Source organism: Lissotriton helveticus, chromosome 6, assembly GCF_964261635.1.
Source record: "Lissotriton helveticus chromosome 6, aLisHel1.1, whole genome shotgun sequence".
In the NCBI taxonomy this organism is placed as follows: Eukaryota; Metazoa; Chordata; class Amphibia; order Caudata; family Salamandridae; genus Lissotriton; species Lissotriton helveticus.
Window position 1 is genome coordinate 387,327,820 of NC_136067.1, and position 13,069 is coordinate 387,340,888.

The following is a 13,069-nucleotide window of genomic DNA, read 5'->3' on the forward strand; positions in this document are numbered from 1 at the left end:
AAGATCTTCTAGGGATCATAAGACTAATCCCCCTAGATTGTTCCAATAACATAAAAAAAGCTGAAGAGGGCATTTCTGTGAAAGGTCCCAGCTGACCTGTGGCAGCCGGACCTAGACTAGACTTTGCTTTGCCATTGCCTTCTCCCTGACACCCTGAGAGCCTCTTAGTGCTCCCTTTAAAGTGCTTGACACCAAAAGAAGTTTGGGAACGTTATCAAAACGTTTGCTCACTGTGGCCTCACAGCAACAGACCAATCTGAGCACTTTTTTAACCTGCCATAAAATAATTTAGAGTCAATGAGTGCTACAGAGATTTACTTTGGGTTATTCCCTTTTTTTAAACTTATTTGGTTTGGAAGATCAGCATAACGCAATAAGATATAAACGTTCAAAATAATGTTCAATCGGAACCTTTTAAACTCCACACTCCCCCTCCGGATACCATGAGTTGTTGTTTATTCCTCCAAAGACTGGCTACTGTTACTAAATGGTGATATAGTGTCCCACATTGCATACCTGAGCTGCCTCCCAATTGTGGCCCTCCTAGTATAACATTTCATTTTATTTTTTATTTTTTCATTTCATTAATCTTTATTTCGGCAATTGCCATAAAAGATTAACATAAAAATTACAACAGCAAAAATTAGACTACAATGTTACATCAATAGCGGAATAGCTTACGAATAAAACAGAAAAGTGCCCCGATACATGGCAATTTATACTATAAAAACAATTAAATTAATCAATACTAATTAATTGTTAGGACAATCTATGACGTAAGAAAACGGGAACAATTTTACATATGGGTTAGATTTGACTTAAAAAATGACCTAATACAAAAAGGATTGTACAATCAGTAGTACACAATCTAAATCAGGGGTGAAGTACCCTAGGAATTATAAGTAGTCTATTACGCCATGCTGCTTCGAGAAATGTGGCCATTGCAAAAACAGTTACTTTTGAGAGGTCAGTCTTAAGAATTCTGAAGGCCTCAGAGCATTTGACAAACTCTAGATTTTTACATAATGGTTTTATCCAGAACCTTCTAACCGCACTGTAGGCAGGGGAAAAGAAGACTAGATGCAATTCATCTTCAAGCCTGCAGTTGCAGCCAGGACAATTTTCCAAGGAGTGCTGCTTCCATTTACTGGTGAATGCTCTAAGCGGAAGAGTACCATACCGCCATTGGAGATATAATTTCCTGGCCAAGTTCGGAAAAATATCATCAAAGACTGACTCAAACTTCTAGGAATATTTCACCCCAAGGAAGGAGTTAACCAGGGAATCTGGGCTTGTACCCTGTGTGTGGGATGCAAGATTGCATGCATAAAAGGTTGCCACCAGATGTTTACGGGACAAACCCTGGCAGGCCACTTCAGGATCACTCCACAGGGTAGGAAGACCCAGCCGGGCAAACTCAGTTTTTAGATATTTAAACCACGGGATGTTCTCTATAGTAGGAAGAGCAAGAATTTCCTGCAATTCCTGCCTAGAGTTGGCTAACTCAGGGGTAGACCATATTCTTTTCCAAAAGGTTAGGGGCTTTACACCCACAACTTCGTCCAAAGGTTTTAGACCCAGATCCAGCCTGAGTGGTAGAAGAGGGGTGCTAGCCGGTAACTTTAGGAGTTGTCTAAGAAACTTGTTTTCAACTATGACCAGCTCTTTTTTGCAGACATGTCCCCATAGTTCACTGCCATGTAGGATCGCGCCTCTAGCCTGGAGTCTATAAATCTCCAACGGGGGGGCTAACGGACTAACAGATGATTTATTAGAATTAACTAGCCTAATTATTCCCCCTGCTGTTTGGGTCAATCTGAGCTGGGACTTAACTTGATGATCGCCCCATTCCAATTTATCATTCAAGGTCACACCCAGATACTCAAACTCAAGGACTCTTTCTAACCTATTCAGGCCTAAGATGGGATTGGGGCGTGTTTTTTTAGGGGGATTAAAAATCATATACTTGGTCTTCAGGGCATTTATTTCAAGACCATGCTCTCCACAGAATGCCACAAAGCCCTCAAGAATACGCTGAATCCCCATTGGGGATTTCGACAGCAGGAGGGTGTCGTCCGCAAACATAATTGCGGGCACCCTCCAGCCGCCAAGCCTTGGTGCATCTGTGTTGGGGACATTATTTAGGTAGTCGATTACCCCCTTGACAAAGAGGCAGAACAGGGTCGGTGCAAGAACACAACCCTGCCTTACCCCTCTGCCAACGGGAAATCTTTGAGAGAGGCTGCCCGACCTCTTACACCTAACCTGTGCATAATTGTGTGTATGTAAGCGAACAATGATGTCTAAAAGAGCAGGGGGGATGCCAAGTTTTGCAAGTACCGTCCAAAGTTTACTCCGCGGATCCAAATCAAAGGCTGCGCGGAGATCAACGAAGATGGTGTACAACGTACCCCCCTCCACCCGCACCGTCTTCCAAAACAGAAGGACCAAACGAAAAATTTGGTCCATAGTTGACACCTTGCTCCTGAACCCTGCCTGGAACGTACTTAAGACTGAATGATCCATCATCCATTCCTGCAGACGTTCAAGTATCAGCCTCGCAAAGGTTTTTTGTGAGACATCAATGAGGCTGATTGGCCTGTAGTTGGCTGGGAGCAGAGGAGAGCCCTTCTTGAAGATAGGTACAATCTCTGCTCCCAGCCAAGTATTAGGAACCGCCATTCCCCCTAGAATTGCATTGAAAACTTCCAGCAGATACGGGGCCCAGACTCTCGGTTGGTGCTTAAATAGGTCTCCCGGGATTTTATCTAACCCGGGGGCCTTACCGAAGGGCAATTTAGATATTACATTATAAACCTCCCCCAGTGAAAATTGCAATGTCTCAACGCCCTCCACAGTTTCAGAGTGCGCGGTTGGCCCACCAGAAAATTGAAGGTGTTCAGACGTCAGCTCGTCTTAAAGCTTGGGTGGGCCAAGGCTAACCTCTTCATAGAGGCTGCGGAAGTGGTCCTCCCAGACCGAAGCCGCTATATTGGCCTCCACAGCCTGAGTCGGCTCGGCAGACCCTGTTCTCACTATCTGTCAAAATTTACGAGCATCTCTAGTCTGAAGAGAGGCCAGCATATTTTCCCAATTAGAGTAATCCCATTCCACCTTTGCTTGGTGGATTGCTTGCTTTAATTCCGCCCTCCTAATCTTAATTATCTCTTTATCCTTTGATTGCTTCAATGCAGCGAGGAGGTCGGCCTTCGCCTTCCTACAAGCTGAATTGAACCAGGAGGGTCTTTGCCCCCGGCGTGACCCTTTCCGCGCGATTGGATTTAAAAGTTCCACAAGGGTATCCAAAAATTCCGTGTGGAGGGTGCCCGACTTGGGGAAAAAAAATTCTGGCGAAGATTGACTGATAAGGGCCCCGACGTGTTCAAATAAAGAGAGAATCCGTGCATAGAGCTCGGAAATATGGGCAGGATTATCCAAAAGCTTAGCCCACCTCACTCTGCGCCTGTCATTTGTTAAAATTAATCTAGAATCTAGGGATGCCACTACCTGCTGGTCGCCCAAATAGCCACTGGGCGCAACCAGCGAGAGAATCAGCGCATTGTGATCGCTGTCAGTTCTTTGGACTACCACAAAGTCGGAGACCTTGTTCCAGTCCGATGTCTGAACAAGGATATAGTCCAAATGAGACTCCTGCCCTGATTTATTAAGGGTGGATTTTGAAGGGATGTCACTCTTAAGTCGGCCATTACAAGCCCTCAGCGAATTGCTGAGAGTGAGTGCCATAATTTGTGTTGCTAAGGGAGACCATGGCTTAGGTGGGGGGCCAACCAATTGCGGAATTCCCCACTGGTCATCCTCCTCCATAAGAGCTCACTCCATAGTCAGGGTTAGCGGCTCATACTGACAGTTAAAATCTCCCCCAGCAAAATGCTAGCACCCAGGGGTATTCTGGGCAGAAATAGAGAAAGCTCATTCCAAGTGGGCGAGGGCTTTGTTATGCCCGTCGGTCTGGAATATACGTTTATCAGCGCGAGTTGAGTATGGTTCGACCATTCCAACAGCACGCACTGAACATCCAGTGAGTTAGTGTGGAGGGCCCTAGCCATACACCCCAGATGGGAGCCCACCCATATACAAAGACCCCCCGAGGGCCGTCCCTTCCCCTCCCATTTGACCCTGAACGCCATATATCCTTCCGTGCCCATGTCTCCTGAAACAGGCATATGTCCTGTTCGTCAATAAAGGACCCCCACTCAGGCGAGTCTAACTTACCTGAAGCCCCGCCAAATTCCATGAAAGAATGGACAGACGGGGTATGTGCTCTCCGGAGGATGTGGCAGGGGAATCATTTATGGTAGCCACAAAAGTATCTGCCAACTTGTCAAGGGGTTTGGTAGATTGGAATTCCGCACCGGTCAGTCCCTCGTCATTGGCATTAATTTGGGCATCCATACCCTGTAGAGACTGTAGACTTCAGTCGCAGTCGTCCATACCTGAGAACACATCAAACCTGTTTGCTGTCTCCAGGGGTGTAAAAGGTCTCAGATGATCCATTCTACTGTTCAAATTTCTTTTAGGCCTAATTGGTACCATATTCCACCCGAAGGAGTCAGCAGCGGGTAAGAGATGTGGAGCTTGTGATGGATATCTGGTATTGTAAGATAACAAGGGGATAATCTGATTGTGTGCCTGGCCACCAGTATAGGTGGGGGGGAGCACTAGGGATCTGGGGTAAAAATAAGTCAAGGGGCGAGGGACGATAGAATTGGTGCTACTACCTATGGGCCAATTTAATATATAGTTGACTGCTCGTGTATCTCTAAAATGTACTACAACCAGGTCTCCCTCGTTATCCTTAACCCTGCTGCCCAGCCAGGGGAGGTGCCAAACGTGCAAGATATCACCGTTGATGTTTGGTGTAAGTGGTCTAAATTGCCTGAGCCAGTGCACGATTTTGTTTTTAAGCTGGTAAAACCCTTCCCTCTTGTTATCTGGCAGTCTAGGGACCCCTGTCATTACAACCACATAGGGGAGAGCTTCAAGAGGTAATTCTACTTGGGGGCATTTGCGAGAAGGTGACCTGGTATTTCTAGTAGTACCCCATGTGGTCTCCCGTGTGTTTCCTGCGGATACTTTTCCAGGACTCCTCGTAGCTACACTAACTGGATTTGGGGTTAAGTTGTTACCCTGGTTAACAGATGGAGCCCTCTGTTGCTTGGAGTGTCTTGGATCACTGGGTGGGACAGAAGCTTTCGGAAGAATGGGAACGCCTGGTATGACCAAGGCTGGGGGCGGGGCAACCCCGCTCACCGATACCTTGGATAATCCCATATGATTGCTAATTGCTGATTCAATGGCCTCAAGCCTAATCTCTACCTTCTTCAGCCTCTCTATGATAGGTAAGATGAAAGACCTTATTAGGTGTTCCATATTATCCAGTGAGACGGGAAGAGGTGCATCCTTTGTGGAGGGGTCAGCAGGAGTGTCAGATTGAACCATGTTATTCCCTCCCTGTAGAACTGGTGCCAATGGTAAAGGAGATGCCGACATTGGCAAGTTGACTGATGCAGGCGTTGGGGCCGGGGAAGAACTAGTAGTAGCCCTTGAGGGTTTGCCAAAGTCAGAATGACTGATCTTAGGCTTATATGGAACGCCCCCCTTCCGTCTTCTTTTGGCAGGTGGTGGGCTATGTATCTTGACAGGCAGTGGCTTTTTCAATTTATTTTGAGCAATTTTAACTCGGACTGGAGTCCGTGGAGTCGGGTCGGCATCAATTAAAATCGGACTGGGGAGAGGAGTATCAGTTATAAGCTGAACTGTGTGAACTAGAAGTGTTGGAGTACATTCGCGTAACAAAAGAGGGAAACTCTCCAGGGATAATGGATCTTCATTACTACCAATCAGTCCTGCAGTGGGGGCAGGAGCGTGGAGCGTGGAATCTGTAGAAGACCTATTCTTCATGCATTCAACAGAGCGACGACTCTCTGCCCGGCGCTCTGCCAATGACTTTTCCCTGTCTGGGTCAGTAGGAGCCCATGTGAAATAATTGTCAAGTGTTCCATTGTTAATAGCCCCAGTCTTCTCGTGAAATGATTTGTCAGGACTTTGCGCCATTGCGTGCGGGTACACCAAGTGTTAAAAACCGTAGACGCGGTGAAAGAGAGTAGGCCCTGCCCGGCCTCACTCGGTCTCTGAGGGCCTCAGAGGGCCCGCCCTTTGCCCGGGCTTAGCCCCGGGCTGAGTCCCGCGCGCGTCCCGCGATGCGCGATGGGTGTTCAATTATATACGTAATAGGGGGCGTGGCACGGCCGGGAAGAGGAACCAGCTGTGGGTGTTCAGCTGAATGCTGGTCCTCGCAGTCCCGGTCTCCCCTTCTCACTCCTCCCAGCTGCTCAAGTCCGTGTAGCACAGGCTCCCCGTCAGCCACAAAGTCCAGGCGAAAAAGGGGCCTCCAGCAACTGCACTCGGGCAGGGAAATCTCCAAAGATCACAATCCTATTACGAGCGGCACCCGCGGAGCAGGGGCCGCAAGAGGTGATAAAGCGCTGAGAGGGGGCGTGGCACGGCCGGGAAGAGGAACCGGCTGTGGGTGTTCAGCTGAATGCTGGTCCTCGCAGTCCCGGTCTCCCCTTCTCACTCCTCCCAGCTGCTCAAGTCCGTGTAGCACAGGCTCCCCGTCAGCCACAAAGTCCAGGCGAAAAAGGGGCCTCCAGCAACTGCACTCGGGCAGGGAAATCTCCAAAGATCACAATCCTATTACGAGCGGCTCCCGCGGAGCGGGGGCCGCGAGAGGTGATAAAGCGCTGAGAGGGGGCGTGGCACGGCCGGGAAGAGGAACCAGCTGTGGGTGTTCAGCTGAATGCTGGTCCTCGCAGTCCCGGTCTCCCCTTCTCACTCCTCCCAGCTGCTCAAGTCCGTGTAGCACAGGCTCCCCGTCAGCCACAAAGTCCAGGCGAAAAAGGGGCCTCCAGCAACTGCACTCGGGCAGGGAAATCTCCAAAGATCACAATCCTATTACGAGCGGCACCCGCGGAGTGGGGGCCGCGAGAGGTGATAAAGCGCTGAGAGGGGGCGTGGCACGGCCGGGAAGAGGAACCAGCTGTTGGTGTTCAGCTGAATGCTGGTCCTCGCAGTCCCGGTCTCCCCTTCTCACTCCTCCCAGCTGCTCAAGTCTGTGTAGCACAGGCTCCCCGTCAGCCACAAAATCCAGGCGAAAAAGGGGCCTCCAGCAACTGCACTCGGGCAGGGAAATCTCCAAAGATCACAATCCTATTACGAGCGGCTCCCGCGGAGCGGGGGCCGCGAGAGGTGATAAAGCGCTGAGAGGGGGCGTGGCACGGCCGGGAAGAGGAACCAGCTGTGGGTGTTCAGCTGAATGCTGGTCCTCGCAGTCCCGGTCTCCCCTTCTCACTCCTCCCAGCTGCTCAAGTCCGTGTAGCACAGGCTCCCCGTCAGCCACAAAGTCCAGGCGAAAAAGGGGCCTCCAGCAACTGCACTCGGGCAGGGAAATCATAGTATAACAACTTTCGGGTGGTCGGTTTTGTAATTCCCAATTATCTCAATCTGGACTTAAATTTTGGACACTGTGTAGTATCTAGGCAAGTCATTCCCCTAAACTTTCTGGGAGCCATGAGTATTTGTCTTGTGACTCACCTTCTGCCCCGCACCTGGAGACTCTGAAAATGATATAAATACCTAGGCATAATATCAATCTCTGCACTGCCGCCATACATCCATGTTATGTATATCTCATTCCACCCACTGATGTCTACTTCTTTCTAATCCCTTTCTCATAGCAAATGTGATACCTAAATAAGGTAAGTCCTGTTGCGCCAGGTGAACCCCACTCTACCCTCCACCTCAGTCCTTTTTCTTGCTGAAGTTCTGACATCTGAGCTTCTTTTTGAAGGAACATTTGTGGTTTGAGATGCAGTGCTACCACCTTTGCGTTCTGTTCTACCGTGTACACCCATCTGTCTTGTTGTTCTATGAGTGGCCTGTGCACAACTGCCAGGAAAGTGTTATTGATGGAACTTGCAGAGATTCTGCATCCGAGTGAAGTTCTACTTTGATGCGTATTTGGTCTAAATGCATTCAGTGGATTTTCTTGTACTGGAGAGCAAATTTCCTCAAGGAAATACATTTTTCATGCGCTCCAACTCATTTCCGTCCCATCAAACACCACCAACCCCACGTTAACGTTTTTCCCCGGTTAGATCTGCATGCCTACACTGAGAGTTTTATGCTTGGCCTGGTCTAGATTTCATGATTTTTAATCTAATGGCTTAAATTTAGAAAGAAACCAAAAAGTTCATTTTTCATGGAAAATGTGGCTGAACTTACTATCTTTGCTAACGATTTCACTGTACCATCTTTGCTCTACCCTTCTGTCATTTGCTTCTTATAGAGAACATTTGAAGCCTACATTGTAATCTTAATTACTGTTGTGCTTCTAAGATTTATTGTCACCAGATGGATTTTAAAGCCTATGTTACTAGCTACATTTATTTTTCTGAGATAGTCATTTACAGTGGAAGCATGACAGACAGGGCAGCTGTCTGGTTCTGAAAGACTTATTGGGGACTTGTTGATAGCTGACCTGATAAGAAGCTGTCTAGCGCTTTCCACTTTCTCTTAAATTTGTTCCTCTTATTTTCTTGCTTTTTATTTAATGTTTATATATGGTTTAGCCCATCTATCTAGGCTTTGTTCATCCCATGGACAATAACCTGTTCACCATCTATCTTTTATCCTCCCACAATCTGCTTTTCTTAAACTTTTTCCCTTGTTCTAAAAGCACTTCACGAGAGTGCGCGCATTCACCCTACTCTCTGTGTTTTCCAAGTTCCACACTTCTTTTCATAGCATTAAATCGAATTAACAACGTTGACATTTGAACCATTCTTATGCACACATTCGCTTTTATACTGCTTCACCCTTTGAGGTGCCGTACCGCCCCATTTAATTACGTTGCTTCTTTTTCATTCACTTCCCCCTACCCAAAACAAGTGTGAGAAAAATCCAGCTGATTCTATGTGTAATTTGTCGTAGCTCTGTAAATACGTAAACATTTCCAGTTCCATTTGAGAGCAAGTGACCTTGGAATTATGATCTGTTCAGTTATCAGCAATTTGCTTGACATGTATTCTTACTTTTTACTGCAGAATATCAAAAAATATCCCAACGACAAAAGATGTAGAACCACTACTTGAAATTGATGGAGATATAAGGAACTTTGAAGTATTTTTATCTTCACGAACCCCAGTCCTGGTCTCCAGAGATGTAAAAATCTTCTTGCCTTGTACTGTCAACCTTGACCCAAAACTACGTGAAATAATTGCAGGTAAGCATGCACAGTGGCCTGAAAAAAATAGCTTTCTTTTTTTCCAGATCTCACCATTCAGTATCTCCCCAGCATAATGTGGGTCTTATTACAGTCTCCAAACAATGTAAAGAAAATACTGTGAAGGTTTGTTGTCTTCATTAGTGAAGACATTTCGCATAGTTTCAAGGGCGTACATTTTGAATTTGGTCTTGCTAAAAGTATACTTGAGGTTCTCAAGGAGTAATACAGAAGTAGATTATTGGCCACTATTTGTTACTTGGAGATTAATTTTGCATGAACACCACAAACTGAAATCACATTTAGAAACACTATGCGCACTTAATCCATAGTTTAAGTTATGTAGATTTTAACACACTAACAAAGAAATATATTGTTTTTAGGATAGTCCAAAAATACAGAATTACAGCTGGAAAAGTGTGTGCATTACATAGGACTATAATCGAGAGCATGGTAACCTGAGCAGGTAAACTTGGCCTTACTGCCTATAAAGTAGATTCAAGGGTTCTGAGTGGGGCATATGCTAATGAAGGTTGTTAAGATAGGTTTGCTGGATAAGCAAATATTCAGCTCTAAATATATGTGGAGGCATAATGTGATGAACTGAGTAGGCAGATCCCAAGAATCACAAAGGTGCTTCAGTACTGCCAGAAAGCTCAGCTTGTAATACAGTGCTCTGATAACTGGCTATGGTTAAATTAATAAGTATCAGGTGTGCATCCAATTGTTTGCTATTGATTGGCTCCCACCACTTGTGTGGGTAGGACGACAGGGGCCCAATGAGTTCAACAGATCACAACCCTGTTCACACACATGGGTGATTTATGCACATTTCATAATGGCTTGTTTATATGGCCTGTGTTTTAAATGTTGGTTTACTATTTGTACGCCTTGTCTCTGGTTATAAATTCAAAACTGTCAAACCACGCAGGTGGGCTTCATAAGTAGGCCAAGGCAAAATCTAAACTGTAAATGCAAAATGTGCAGTGTTTTGTAAATTGTTTTGCATTCCGCAAATGTATATAACTTTTGCCCATGAGACACTAGTAGGTGCAGAAAATGTAATAACTATTTCATTCTGTGTTCAAACCAGTTTTCTATTGGTAATCTTGCAAGAACATTTTACACAAAGTTTGCGCTCACATGGAAAGTCTCACGAAATACAGGTGAATCACATTTTGTGTCAAAGTGTCATTTTTCAAAATTTCCATTATCTTTTGTGAAGAAATTTTGGCAAATTCATATTTGCTATCATATACTCCACTAAAAGATGTTTGAGAGTCAGAAATTACCCTATGTTGCCCTACGTATTCCTCCTTGCCTGGCTTGCCCTTTCTCCAGTTGGGCATAAGGTAATGTCCGGGCTAGGAAGCCATATCAGGGTGCATCCTTCTGTGATAGATATTCTGAGTCTTGGAAGATCTTGTATTGATACACATCTCTCTGTAGTATATGTGCTGAATAGCACAACCCACAACTCTGCCCATGTCTACTCAAGTACATACCTTGGTGCCTGAGACCCCTGCACGTGCACACCAAGCATTATCCACACACACATGCTTTTTGTCAACAGGGTGTGTGAATTCGTTTTTTTGTTTATTTAATTTGAATGCATGTGTAGACAAGTCTAAACAGTTTTTGAAAATCTAGCCCATTATCTTTAATTTCTACAGTTTCTGGAATAAAAATTCTCAGAAGGTTCACAGTTTGCTTGTTTTGCTTCAAAAGCCCTCATAACTGTCACTCTAGTTTTCACCATATAAATTCTCTTTATGTAAGTAATTTAGGGCCAAGTATACCAGGAGACAGGTCGCAAAGCAAAAATGGTCTCATATTCTGCACCAACTTTTGCGATGCAACATACGTGCTCATAGACAATATCATAAAATGTTCAAAGAGCTACCTGCATAATGAGTCTTAATTAGGGAGGTTGTTATTTATGACTCTATAAAAGTAGCTACAAACAGAGGGATGGTGGCCTGCTAGGAACACCGGACCATAATTCCTGTACTCGTGTTCCCAAATGGACGATTTTTCTTTTTAAAGCTGTCTGTGTTCCTTGCAGAAACATATGCTGCTTTAAAAAACATATATTTCTAGTTTAGTATTACATCTTGGGAGCAGGTAAAGGTCCTGTGGATGCCTGCCTGTTTCCCCCCTCTCCCCTTAGTTCGGCTAGCAGTATTCACAGAGATAAGTGTCCAATACGACACTTTTCTCTTTGGGAATCAATTACCACCTACTTTTTGCTATTGGTAACTAGTCAGAAACTATAAATACTATTGTGATTCGCTGCTAGCAGAGAATGTCATCTTTTACACCTCCTCCTAATTTTGATTTGGAATGGATTGCAAAACTTTCTGAGTTGGAAATGAAGTTTAGTAAATAGAAAGATACCATGTTGTGGTCTCAACCCCACTGATTTTGTGTATCTCAGGTATCGGAAAGAGACTATTGGTTATAGATTCCTTACCTTAGAACTGCCCCCAGGCGTCAGACTGGATACAGAGATTTTGTTTCTCAGCAGTACCTAGGTGCGTCGGTAGGTGGCGTCGATCGACTCCACGTTCGTCGTCTGCGTCGTGATCGCCAGGATGACGTCACAGTATCTACTTAGACGACGCCCCTGCAAGCTGACATCAGGTCTTTCTATTTCCGCACCAGCCAGCGCAGATCTGGAGAGAGCGTGCCCGTTAGTCTTTTTTTGAATAGCTATTTTTTTTATATTTGTCGACATCATTTCGATTCTTTCGACTCCTGGTGCGCTAGGAATGTCCAGTCCTCGGACTGACTTTAAGCCTTGTGACTCCTGTCACAAGTTGATGTCCGCACGGATCCGCACCTCGTGTGCCTCTGGTGGCTGGAGCGAGACAACGACCCGAAGTCCGGGCTATGACTGTCGGGCGATTAACCCAAAGTCTTTGCAGGAGCGGTCCCGAAAGTTTCTGGAGGCCCGGCAGTCGGCTCTGTGCCGCTCGAGGTCCCGGTCGAAAGGGAGGTCGACTGACCGGCTGCGGAGCCATCATCACTCTTCATCCAAGTCTCCGTCTTCTGGTAAGTTGACGACGCCCCTGATGCCACCTGTGCCTTTGGCCGGCGTCAACTCCTGCCTCACCGCCCGACTTGGAGCCCTGCCTCCCCTCCGACTTGGACACGGAGCCGGACCGACCAGCATGGACTGACGCTGGTACCGTCGCCGACCGGTACTGTTGTACCACTGTTCTTTCCTCGCGTTCCTTTCCGCCCTAACTGGCAGCCAGAGGAAAGTAGGGAGGACTGAGAGGGGTCTGTTGACCCTCTAGCAGACCAGCTGGAACAGCCGTACTGGAGAGAGAAGTTGGGTGAAGCCAGTGGTCTAGATACTTTCCCAGACTGTGGTATGCTTTCTCCCCCTACCGTAACTACGGAGGAGGGAGCCTCCTACACTATGGTGTTGCATAGGGTGGCTGAGGCATTGGGCCTTGTGCTTCCTACAGTGGCAGACACACAGCCACCTACTGACTGAGGTGCTTCAGCCGGCAGCAGCCACTTCGGAGCGCCTGCTGCCTTTCAATGAGGCCCTCACTGACATCCTACTGGGCACTTTGTCCAAGCCCAGCACAGGGGCTCCTGTGGACAGAATGATTGCCCGATGCCACCGCCCAGCTCCGGGCGACCCACTTTTCCTCTCCCAACTCCCTACTCCAAGAGTTTGGTGGTCCAAGCCTCATCCTCAAAAGGTAGCACATTCGGGGCGCGGCTAGCGGCCGAACATGGCGGCTGCCT

At 46.6% G+C, this 13,069-nt stretch overlaps 1 protein-coding gene across 3 annotated transcripts in view; it reads left to right on the top strand.

The window, feature by feature from the left end:
- KIDINS220 (kinase D interacting substrate 220) overlaps positions 1-13,069 on the top strand; it is a 1,022,767-nt gene that overhangs the window by 715,730 nt on the left and 293,968 nt on the right. For all 3 annotated transcript variants that reach the window (XM_078647833.1, XM_078647835.1, XM_078647834.1), the window contains exon 23: positions 9,126-9,304. In XM_078647833.1, the coding sequence (XP_078503959.1) occupies positions 9,126-9,304 (179 nt within the window). The remainder of the gene's footprint in view (positions 1-9,125; positions 9,305-13,069) is intronic.